This window comes from Necator americanus, chromosome V, assembly GCF_031761385.1.
Source record: "Necator americanus strain Aroian chromosome V, whole genome shotgun sequence".
NCBI lineage: Eukaryota > Metazoa > Nematoda > Chromadorea > Rhabditida > Ancylostomatidae > Necator > Necator americanus.
Genome location: NC_087375.1, coordinates 11,508,223 through 11,521,082, shown reverse-complemented (window position 1 = coordinate 11,521,082; position 12,860 = coordinate 11,508,223). Strand labels below are relative to the sequence as shown.

Genomic DNA, 12,860 nt, shown 5'->3' with positions numbered 1-12,860 from the left:
GTGATGAACCCGCGGAGACCCTCGATACCAGCGAATTTAATCCGTAGCGAAGCGATTAATTTTCGGCAGGATATGGAAACGTTTTATGTACAAATGAACATACATCTGTTATGGTTGGAGCGGCAATCACGAGATCGTAGGGGATTTACACGTGGGGAATCGATTCTTTCGTTCATAGTTCAGTCATGTTTCACTTGTATTGAACAAACATGTACACGTCGTTTTCTTCAAATACTCCACCCGACAGCTCCAATCCCAACTGGTCTTCCGCTCTTGATTTTTCCATGTATATTGCCCCTCCGGGAACTTATCGGTTAACACCGATCGTCAAATCCCTTGGATGTTTACCTTGCTTAAAGGCAGCATAGCACGAATCTGACGTGGTGGGGGAATCCGAGGGGCAAAGCCAGAGATGGGGTTGTAGATTGCGGGATCAGGAGTGGTTCCGCTAATCTCTCCCTATACGTTGTAAAAAAACGGCGTCAAAGATGTCAAAGCCAGCCTTGACTGTTTATTCAAGTGAGACCTCTGAAAAAGCAGTTGAGGTAACCGGAGCGTGTACAAGGTGGTGGCACGTTCTTATGTACCTCGTAAGGAAAAATGACCGGAACCATCGCGAGTGTCACAATCTAAAACCACATTTCGAATCCGCCCCCTCCGGATTTCCTCTACACTTCAGATTCATAGCATGCGTCCATTTTTCCCTAATTGCCATAAAAAAGGGCCCGGAAGATGCGACACAGGGCTGGCGCACTCCAATCAAACTCGTTGTAGAAAATAGCGCCCCGGAACGCTCGATGCCACATCTTCTGAGCCGTTTTTTACGGCAATTAGGAAGAAATGTACGAAACCACCCCCTTCCCTTGATCTACGACTCCGTATAGGCATAACCTACCTCAAACCCGCACCACCCCAGATTCGTGGGATGATGCTTTTAAATATTCCGTCGTACGGTTAGCTAATGAGAATCTCCCTGAAGAAAAGATCCCTCACAGGCAGGAAATCTTACCTCATATATTGCACTCAAAATTCGAAACGCAGTATTGTAGGCTCGATTTTTTTTTCAGCATAAGATTTCGTGTCTCTCTTCACCGCTAACTTTGTTGAAATTTACGTGGTGGACTCGGTAATCGTAACTTGTTTAACTGTTTACTGTAATTCATGACTAAACGGTGGTTTCTAGAGAAAAACAATACGTATCGCATATTTCAGTGCAGAATTACCATTTGACCGGAAGAGCAAGAACAAATACTAATAAATAATCTAGTAACCGAATAAAAAGTAAGCTTACTTGACCACTTATGAGTTTTATTTCTGAATTCTCTACTTATCACCACTCCGTTACATCAAACTTGAGCGTAACCCCAAAAAATCCGATTTATAGTAATCCCAGAAAATGCTGTTTCACACACGATTTCGATACCTCCGTACCATCCTTCATTTTTATCCATGTGATCTTTTTTTCCTCTTCTACCTTGTTTTTTTTTCTTTGAATTAGAATTTACGTATTGAATGTAAAGAACAACACTAACAGTGAAAGACTTTATACAATACTTTTCAAAAACGTAAATTTATTACAGAGGCAAGTGCAGTATTGGTATTTTAATTAGGGTAATTTCATATATGTTATAACAAATCTGCATGTAAAGAGGCTGTAGCTCTTTTCGACTAAATAACATACAAATTGATCAATACAATCAACATTATTCACTCACTTACAAGCATACAGGATATGGTGGAACTCGGAGACGAACAATGAAATAGCGAATCGGCCGTGATAGGATGAAGAATCACATGAAGTCACGGTTTTACCACCATCTTCTCGTGTACGTCGAGATTTCCGACCACCTGTAAATTTTCGCTCGACATACTGGAGACTCTAGAATTCTCACTCAATCAGAGTAATGTCAGAACTAATGTTTCGTCGGAAGACATGCATGTGTTCCAGATGTTATTTGTCATTATTATTGATTAGTAAAGCTCCCACTTAGCTGAGATGTTCAGACTGCAAACTATACACCAAGAACAAGTACTACGTAAAAGAAAATTTGGCAGTAAAATCACCACATTTTACTAGGAATTTCCCAGAAATTCCTAACTTTTTTTAGATCCAAGTACTATAAGATTGTCAAGCAGCAAACTCTTCAAAAAAATATAGTCACGCGCTTGCAGATGACCACTTGCGCACTGTTTACAGAGCTATTTCATCGCTCGAGCGTCGGCTGACAAAAATTATCCCAAAGGGGCGGAGGCCCGCAACACAATCCAAATGATTGTCCAGTCTCACCGAGGATTCAGCAGCTATGGGATGGTTTCCCCGCTGTCTTTGTCTGAACGAGCTGATAACGGATGCGACAATAACTCTGATGTCATCTGTTGTGTTATGTGCGCACGTAAGCGACACGTGCCGCGTCCTCAGCATGACAGGTTAATGGTCGACTGTTTGTCTGGCGCGCTCATCAATTCCGTACATTCTCAGCTATGAGATATACATTCTCAGTCTCAGTCACACGGAAGCGGATGATTTTATTGGTTGAGTCAAATGAGCGCTGAGCCCAAGAAACCCCAGCAATGCTTAACCGCCTCAACCTCATTCTGCTCGCTTTCTGGGGTGAGATTCTAAAGTTCAAGTGCAGTCGGATCACCTCTTCAGCTTCGTGGATGAAATACTTAGAGCCAGCCAACCTCGGCATTTATTCCCGATTATGTATTACAACAACCAAAGCAAATTAAATTCAAAGCAAGTTCCACTATCGATCAATAAAACCCGCGTGGAGGTAGTTCTCTGATCTGCTGGTTAACGTTTTCTGATCACATGTTGATTTCTCATTTTACAATGTGTGTGTAGGAAAATGGGACGGATTTACCGCACTCGGCAAGACACCCCGCTGTGACTACACGATCAATGGTCGATATATGGTTCGAGATTCCCTTAGTATCAATTAGAGGCTGCATACCACGAATCTGAAGAGAGGGAAACCGCTGGACAAGCTAGAGAAAGAGTTGTAGATTGCGGGATGGGGAGTGGTTGCGCTCTTCTCTCCCCAATCACTGTAAAAAACATCGTGAAAGACACTGTTTTTCAGGACGATTTCAGTTGCAACCCGCCATTTTTATACAAGCGCCTCATCCAGCTGTGCAGCGGTCGAATGCCAGTGAATTGTCCTCGACTGCCTATTCAAGTGAAACCAATGATTTGCGGAATCATGGGTGAGCGGAACCACCCCTGATTCCGCAATCTACAACCCCATCTCTAGCTTTCCCCGCTGATTCTCTCATCACCTCAGATTGCTGCCCTAGAGCGCTTCATCCCTCCGAGATTTATAAATTGGTAATAGACTTATTGGGAGGATAAAAACACCGACTTGACATATCGACCCGCAACCGCAAGTCATTGTAAGGCTCTACATTCATAAACGATTCTGAATATAACGATACGCTGATCAGCGAATTGAAAATTAGCCTGCTGTGATGTCATGTGAAAGGTTATGTTTTTTGTGAGAACATAAAAAAACCAACGTATACATGCTATGAGCATGTATACGTTGGTTTTTCTATGCTGTATATATGCGTAATGCAACGTCGCGCAGCACTACGTTAATGGTTGAAGCTGTTTGGTGTTGCGTAACACATAGGATTTTACGAACTTGGATCTTATCTGTCTTTTCAGTAGTAGAACCTAGTTCAGAGCAGAAAGTCATCCACTTCGATCCATCCACCAGCGCCTAGGCTCTTCAAATTTGATTCGATATGTAATTTATTCAGACAATATCAAAACATGTGCAATATAACATCTCATCTCAGACTTGATAATAATAGTGAGAAGAAGCAAGGCTAGAGCAAGAAGACTAATGGTTAACACACACGACAAACACAAACACTATTAAGCCAAACCTCTAACAGCAGTTGTTAATATTCAATAGCAATGACACCAGTTATACAGTGCGCGCAGCCTCAGTCGAATAAAGCCAAAGTTTAGTGTATAGAAACGACACTACGGTAAGTACGAGTGTGGCACTAGATAATGGCAGCTTCTTAGAGTTCATTGCGTAGTGGAGATATGGTGCGCGCAGTGGACTTTCGCCTGCACCTTCATCGGTGACTTCTCACTTAAAAATTTATGGATGAATTCTGAAGAAATTTTAAAGTAGAAATTTATGGATGAATCCTGAAGGATTCAGTACACATGGGTGCATGGGACTAGATAGTATGACACCAAAAAATACAATAACAGCGACGAACAAACCATCTTCTTAGCAATGTTCTCAATCGGTGACTGACTACGTGAAAATGCCCAAACAACGCGTGAAAAAACAAGCGTCCGTTACAGCGAAATAGTGCTTTGGTTCAAGGCAAAACACATTTTTTTTTGTTTCACCATTAGTAGAACTTTCTTGCTCATTTGACAGAAACTGATCCCCTTTTATACTTAGCCTCTCAGAAAAATGCTTAACTAAATGACCAAACATCTATAATGAGCTCGAGAACACATCAAAGAGATGGCTTGCAGATTATACTGTGTATCCGATAGTCAGAGAAGGTGATAACAAAAACATGTCTGTGATACAGTGATACAGTGAGAAAGAAGACAATACATTTGTGAGAAACGTTGTGTGACATAGTCGCCAGCGTCAAGATCGACCACAAACAGGAGGCGGTATTCATTCGAGCATAGCACAATACATGTCAGAAAACACACTAGCTCGTCTTTCAGATGTTCTCCAGTACCATCTTCTTGTGCACTTCAGTATGTTCGACAACCTAAACTGCGGACTACGCTCACGAATCAGGAACCGCTAACACTCCCTCGCTGATATTTTTCACTTAAAGATAGCCGATGTCTTCACATCAGAGTACCGTTCATTGTCACCTTTCAGATAAACATCGCGCACTCAAGAAACCTCTAATTATAACCCCTTACATAAACCTCGGCTAGCACTTTAACTTTTTGTGATGTTCAACACGATACAACTGGAACAGGTCTTGTGCAGCACTAAATGCATGCATAAAAAGAGTGTGAAGAAGGGAAGATATTAAGAACTCCTAGAACTGGTTTCCTTGAGACAATACATATGCAGATCAAAACCAGAAAAGTTTGCACTTTATCTATAGCTAATATATCATTTCTCAATTTACAACATTCAAGATATTTCCGGCTCCATGTCCCCGTAATTTTCTGTGTAGATAAAAAGGGTAATCCAGAAAGTAGTGGATAGAAACACAGTGAACAAAAGGATGTCGCTTTTCTTCGCTTCCACTTGGACGTAATCTGGGACCTGAGGCTACCTCTTTCAATGTGTAGGTCAAAAACATTTCTTCCAGTTCTAAGAAGTGAATCAAGAATAATCAAAGAACTTGTGAGAAAATTAACGAATCAGAAGATCTAGTATCCACATAAAACAAGTGCTATAACTTAAACTGTTCCATCATAACGCCAAATTTTAAGAGAAAAGCCTTACGAACAGCATTCATACTTGCACTCTAGTACTTCTAACTGCAAAACACCCTCTTGATCCTAGAGAAATGCTAAGCAGTGGGACACTTTCAGGGGAAACAGCAGCTGATAGCGATGTATTTCCAAATAAATACAAACGTTGCAAATTTTAACAAATCCAAGTGCATTCCGTTCTGGTTAATCTAGAAGCTAATGTTTAAAAATGTTAAATTTGTGTTAGCCACACAATATTGTTACACGAAAAGCAAAAGCTATGATAGCAATGGGAAGTTAAAGCGTGGAATTGATCCAAATCCCAGAGTTTAATTCGTTTACGCAGATAACACTTCAACAAAGGCAGAAACGCAACCAGATGGAAAGCCAAAGCAAGGCGCTTCGAGAAATTAACAAGTTCAAGATGCCTGAAGAACTCACATCGCAAAATTCCTGGAATGATATTCTGCCATCGCCGTCTTTGTCATGGAAAAGTATCGTCTTATCGACAATTTGTTGCAGTTGTGAGTCCTTTAGATTGTTTCCGACCATCATTTTCAATACCTTCAAATATAAATATTACTTTATAACAACAGCTAGAACTAATACTACGTACGCTTCCATTCTAAAATCAAAGCCTAATTAGTAACTTGAGGGAAACAGATATGATAGTGTAGATAACCTACCTGGAATAGTTCTCCATTAGATATATAACCATCTCGATCAATGTCGTAAATACGGAATGCAACTGAAATCATAAAAACCAAATGGAGAGGGAAGACGTGGATTATGTCCAAAGAACTGGTCCCAGGCTGATGCTTGTTTCCAAAACAGTCCTACGAGTGGCCGTAGGCGCGACGTACAAACTCCGTGAACCTTAGTTCAAATCCCAACCCATGTTAATAAACTACATGAAATTTTCCATATTTTAAGAGGATAACATCGAGGAACGTATTGATCAGTTTCGCGTAAAAACTGTGCAACAAAAGCAAAGAAATTTTGGAGCCAAAAAAGAAACATGCTTTATTCTGAACTTTTAGATCTAACGCACAGCCTATACTACACGTTCGAACACAGTTGAACTCGTAAGGAAAAATTTTCGAATTTTTTTTAGAAAATTGAAGAAAGCTTAAGAAGAGAAATTGTGTTCAACTCAAAAGCCTGAATAGCGTAACATCTTAACACGTTTACAGAAATCAACAAACTGACAAAATGACTTAAAATATTTGTTGTGAGCGATCAAAATGAAAAGAAGAGGAAAAGGTAAACCTACATTTTAGCTTAACATTCTTGTCACCTTTTACGCTGAATTGTGAAATACCTTGTATAAATTCTGGAATGAGATCATTTCTAAGACGAATGCGTTGCTGACTAAGCTAATAACTAACCTCGAAAATCTACTTCCCCATTTCCATCTTCGTCAAATATATCAATCACTCTTTGAACAAGTGGATTCTGTTGCAATTCAGGTAATGACATGAATTCCTGCAAAAATGCGGTCTTTTATTTAATGATATTTCCAAGAGTACAAACAACCCCTTCAAAATATTTCGTAAGAAAAAGAAAACCTTCAATCCACTATCTACGTACTATCAAACGCATTACCTCAACTGACAGCGATCCTGAACCATCAATATCCAGTTTCTTGAATCGGCGTGCCAGTCGACGCAGCTCGTATGCGTCGACTAAAAAAATTGATTAAAAGTCGTACACATGTGGACTGCAGCACTGCGAGAGCGGGTTTCCGACTACCAATAAAACATTGTTCAGGAATCAAAAAGCGGAGAGAAGTAAATCAACAAAAGCAGTTATTCGACAATAACGACAAAAAATCCCATCATGATATCCACAGAAGTTACTGCAGTACAAAAAGTAAGCATGCACATATAAGTTGAAAAAAAACCAATTTCTTTAAATGTAGCTGTGGTATCTGCTACTAGTCTGAAACATTTCCCGTATGTACTCTTGAGCACTCCACCATGCCCTAGGACGTTTGACCATCTGCTACCTAGCAGTGATGTTTTGAACGCGCGCAGTCTATTTGAACCGTCTTAGATTGCAGTAATAAGCTTGTATTTGGACGAAATGTTTAGTTGAATGTAGATATGTGCGTCAAATGTCACAGATCTTGCTACTTCTACACGCCTCTTACAGGTTCTAGGCTCTCCTTCTGGGCTTGAATTGAAAATCGTACTGTTTTAGGCAGATATCCGTGTTCCAAATGTAATGGTAAGGAAAAGAATGAGAATCTTAGGTCAGCAACCTTAAAGGCATCACTCCACGAATCTGAGGTGGTACAGATTTCAGGTGGAGTATTCGTATACGGGATGGGAGACTATGGAGAGGGTGGTGATTCCGTCCATTTCTTCCTAATTGCCGTAAAAAACGGCCCGGAAGATACGGCTTCAGGCGTTCTGGCGCACTATTTTCTACAATGAGTTCGACTAGAGCGCGCCAGCCTTGTGCGGCGCCGCATCTTCCGGGCCGTTTTTTACGGCAATTAGGAAAAAATGGACGGAATCACCACCCTCTCCATAGTCTCCCATCCCGTATACGAATACTCCACCTGAAATCTGCACCACCTCAGATTCGTGGGGTGATGCCTTTAAATTACATCTACATAAAGTATAACGAGCAAACAAATATGGCGCTTTCCTGACATGTCAGAAAACACTAAAAGGATACTAAACCCAAGTGAGTTTAAACGCCACGCGGTGTATTGACCCACGAAATTACCTTCAATGCCCATTTTAGATTCTGTAGTACTTTCCATAATCTAGAATAGAGATGCATGTACCTCTTAAATTAAGCTGTTGTAATTCTCCAACTTTATACGAAAGAATCATGACTGAAACAAGCATTAGACAGGCGCAATTTAAAAAACCGAGTCACAAACTTAAATCACGGAAAACAAGATCGTGATTGCTGATTTATAAGCTAAACGGGCATCCTCCAGTGACATATAAGAGTTGTTTATCACCTGTGATTGTTTTCATCACTTTTAACCGATAATTCGTAATTTTTCTTACGAGTAATGCGTATTCCGACTTTACAACAAATAAATATATACAGATACACTTCTGAAACGGGTTGGCCAACCAAATCACCAATAAGGACTCTCTCTCTCAAAAAAAAGGAAAAAACAATGAAACCTCAATAACTTAGGAGTCAAACTGCAGAGAATTGGTTGCAAGTGTAGGAACTGTTCCCCTCCAACTTTCTTTTGAAAAAAAAGGTATATGAGTTTGGTAAAAAGCAGCTACACCGATAAACAGGAGATGAACAAAGAAACAAACAAAAAAATGAAACTCACAGTTGCTGCACATTTCCATCGGCAACGAACTTTCTGCACCCTGAAATTCATATTTTAACTTTTTCGCTTGTCGTCAGTATTCTTTCCTTTTGGTTAACTGTTAAAATATAAGGTCTGGAAACAAAAGAATTTCCATGAAATAATAAGCAATAATTAGTTCTTTAGGCGATCTTGAATTTGTGGAACAGAAGAGGTTAAACTTAAAAGCACACGTTGGAAAAGAAGAATGAAAGAAAGAAAGAAAAGCCATTCCACTCACCATCTTCGATAAGACAAGCTGTCGGTGAACCTCTTAGTGGTATCGAGATTCGGCAGCTGTACCACTTTATCACGTGTTTTGATGTGGAGGAGCTGAAGAAGGATAGTTGCGAACGTTTCGGCGGAAAATTGCATAAATCATCTAAGAATACGCAACACACGGAATATCGTCAAAGAATTTGATAGGAGGAGGATTGTAGAGAAAGGCGAAATCCAGTCGCATATGATGGAAACTACATTGTGTATTCGGAAAATTTGGAATACAACAGTAAATCGATATCTTGTTTTTACTGCACCTACAGCATGTTTGAATATCAATACGGTGAGTATTGAATGAGAACAACAAACGCAAACACAAAAGTCAAAAGTTGTGATTTCCATAGATCAGATTGTTGCTAGGTAGAATATCAGAATAAACAACTAATATTAACAGAAAACATCACTATTTTGTACGAAAGAATGAAGTTAATGAAAAATTCAAATCGTTGGCGGAAATTGGAATAGCTTTTAACAGGGAAAACTCAATTTCAGACTTGAAAAAACTTAAACGGAACGGCAAATGAAAGTCATATACATGAAGCTGATAAAATCAAACAAAATTGCTGAAACCACTGAAGAAATGCTTATGATAGAGAACATTTTCAAAAAGAGGAAAGTTTAAGCACATGTGTGAACGCAGCAAACACCACTTGTACTCTGTCGCTTAAGTGAATAGTAGAATTTTACCGCTTGGAGGAACACAGTAGTAGGACATTATTTCAGTTTTTTCTATGGTATAAAAACAACATTTTTAACCCAAGCCCTTTTATTTCATTTCAAATAATTTTGCGCTTCTATGCACTTTAGGTAGAACACTTTTTTCATCCTCGTTATCGATTCCACAGTCTGGCAAGGAGAATTCGTTATGAAAGTCGAGGTTCGCAGCATTTTCGAGGCTCAATTAAACAAAGCTGAAACAGGCAAAATGCAAAGCAAAATGAATTATAGCAGTGAAGATGGTGCAACAGTAACAATTTTACAGTCAAAATTATCATTTTCTCGACTTAAAAGACGAAAATAAGCAGATACATCGACGACACGCAACCATCTTTTTCCCAAACCTCCATATCAAATGCTATCTTTCTCATAGAAAGAAGGGAAATCATTGATATGCAAAGTATCACTGGCTATAAATTATGGCCTTGAGGATTATTTTCTTGAAGAATCAGCGCTCCTAAAATCATCAAGATCCCCAGTTCGAATACTAGCTTTCAAATGGAGTCCTTCAAGGGCAAGTAGGATCCCTGAGCTAATCAACATTGCTGAAGCGGTTCTGATAATAGCCTTTCCATATAACAAGCGCCCTGATCCTCATAGAAGCTGTTTTTTTTTCTATAAGAAGTCATTTCAGCAAAGTACCAATCATAACAGACATCGTGAATTAGAAGATTCAATTTTTAATGCTCATTTTGACATTTATTAATACGTGCATTTGAAAGAGACTAGCAACCAGTGCCAAAACAGACTGAGAGAATACTTTCTTTCTTAAAATATCATTCAAGTAGTACTCGCCGACTCGCCAATTCCTCAAGAAGTGAATAGCCATTCGATATTATTAATATTATAGTATCACCATTTATTTCTTTAGCCTAAAGAGAACAGCTCACAAGCTTCTGCTGTCGTCGCTAGAGGCCGTTTTCTGAGCTAGAGCGACAAAAGAAGACAGAACTTCTACTTCTTCATCTTCGTAATGAAAGAAGTCTTAGTAATTAGTCGAATAACAATAACAGAGTGAATCAGCATTAGTCTCTAACTTATTTTGCCTAACATTATTTAAAATCCAGTTATATCTTTATACATGTCGATCGCGCGAATAGAAATTCATAGAATACTTAACTTTAATTAAATTGGAGTGGAGAACAGCATAAAATTGCATTTGAATAAATGAAGTGAAACGAAAAATATTAATGCTAAGTGAATATCGGGAAACAAACGCTGCAATGAAGGAAAACTCCAGTTCGAAGGATTGTTCTAGTATACACCATCTAGTGTAGGTATTTAAACAGTAAAAAAAATCTTCCAAAAATAAGGAAATAGATGTGTAGCTCGTTGACGCTAAGCAAAACTAAAGCACAGGTTTGTTGATGACAGTAAACGGATCAATGGGAATTAAAACAGGGTGAAAAACGAAATAGTCACGGAATTCTACAGTTTCGTATGCAAAACCCAGGAAAAGGATCTTTGCATGAAATGAGCATAACAGTAACAAATCATAAATGCATTCGCAAGCTCAACAATCCCCATTTTTCATGACTGGATTCAGAATTCAAAGGGAAAAATAATAGAAATATAGAAAAGGAAGAGGAAAAATCCGACAAATAACCAAGCGGGAAAATTTTCGGCCACAGAAATGGGTTTCGGCAAATCTTCTAATTAAGAAATGAATGTAAGGGGTTTATTGGAAGAAAAAAAAGAACTGATTTATTCTAAAAAATGGGAACGATGTTTATATATGAAGTAGAACTCGAAAAACAAGAAATATGCTCCCACTTTAACACCAATTAAATGGATTTTCAGAAAAATCCTACCGATTTTATTGGTGAAAGCTCGTTTAAGGCTAATCCACATGGGGACGAACTCGGCACATCTCATTTCATCGTAAAAGAAGTCAATGACAGAAATTTAACGGAAAAAGTGTTTGGAAATATGTTGGAAGGAGTTGCGGCTGGCCGCCAGCACTAATAAATGGCCGAGGCAGTCGATAGGCGACCGCCTGGCCGTGATGGCCCCGATCGATACGCACCAGCGTCTCGTATGCATCGAGAGTTGGCTGTTGCTCAGCAAGGAAACACGGAGGAGGAGCACCTGTGGCTCTGGATCCGGCTAATCCTCCATCCGCACAATCCCTGGAGTAACACGAACGATTTGTGCTAATCCCCCACTCAGCCTCTCAAGGTGGAACAGAGCTTCCGCACACACACATACTCGTACACTGCTTTCACGTCACATTCTGTGCAGGACCCGAAGTATGAACACAAGCTAATGCTTATCTGCACGGAAATGATAGGACGGAGCACAGATCTCTGGAAATACACCTGATTTTAATGCCCGTTTACGCAGAATTAAAAGCTAGAAGTGTTTCTCCAAAGGTTTCATGGTCAAGAGAGAATGAACACCATATTACTTAAAACAAAAGAATCAGTTGTTGTGAATGATCTGAAGGATTTTCGCCTTCAAAAGTGTTCGCTAGGCAGTCCTTCCAGACCAACTCCACTACCTAACCTTCCAGTCTATCATCGTGCAGAAAGCTGAAAAAAACCAATGTAATAATTTTCGGTGTACAGGCTTCATGAAACTTATCTAATTCAGGATTCATGGTATTGATGGTAGCAGCAAAGGAGGTCAAAACAACATGAGGTACTTTGCAGTTGCGTGAGCGGTTGCGCTCGAAGCGGTGTGGCGAAGTTTAGCTGCTACGTTCGAGTGAGGACCCTTGCTAGTACCATTCCTCGTTGCAGTTCGCGATGGTCCCACTTTAAAGGCATCACTCCACGAATCTGAGGTGGTACGGATTTCAGGTGGAGTATTATTAGATTATGGAGAGAAGGGTGATGTCGTCCATTTCTTCCCAATTGCAGTAAAAAACAGGCCGGAAGATGCGGCGCCGCACAAGGCTGGCGCGCTCTAGTCGAACTCCTTGTAGAAAATAGTGCGCCAGAAAGTCCGAAGCCGTATCTTCCGGGCCGTTTTTTACGGTAATTAGGAAGAAATGGACGGAATCACCACTCTCTCCATAGTCTCCCATCCCGTATACGAATACTCCACCTGAAATCCGTACCACCTCACATTCGTGGAGTGATGCCTTTAAGGAAGTGTCTTGAA

The 12,860-nt window shown here is 39.9% G+C and overlaps 2 protein-coding genes across 3 annotated transcripts; both read right to left on the bottom strand.

The window, feature by feature from the left end:
- Positions 1-1,711: 1,711 nt before the first annotated feature.
- RB195_013564 (uncharacterized protein) lies at positions 1,712-2,693 on the bottom strand (the record flags this gene model as incomplete). The annotated part of the gene is made up of 2 exons (XM_064203448.1): positions 1,712-1,879; positions 2,646-2,693. The coding sequence occupies 2 exons, from the start codon at positions 2,691-2,693 to the stop codon at positions 1,712-1,714; spliced, it is 216 nt and encodes a 71-aa protein (XP_064059329.1).
- A 2,017-nt stretch (positions 2,694-4,710) lies between these two features.
- Positions 4,711-12,275, bottom strand: RB195_013563 (uncharacterized protein; the record flags this gene model as incomplete). 2 transcript variants are annotated; one of them, XM_064203446.1, is made up of 9 exons in its annotated part: positions 4,711-4,761; positions 5,870-5,992; positions 6,115-6,176; positions 6,702-6,761; positions 6,817-6,913; positions 7,034-7,113; positions 8,742-8,781; positions 11,782-11,884; positions 12,256-12,275. In XM_064203446.1, the coding sequence occupies 9 exons, from the start codon at positions 12,273-12,275 to the stop codon at positions 4,711-4,713; spliced, it is 636 nt and encodes a 211-aa protein (XP_064059327.1). The 2 variants fall into 2 exon arrangements, with proteins under 2 accessions (XP_064059327.1, XP_064059328.1); XM_064203447.1 differs by lacking the exons at positions 11,782-11,884; positions 12,256-12,275 and adding an exon at positions 9,001-9,003.
- Between the last annotated feature and the right edge of the window lie 585 nt (positions 12,276-12,860).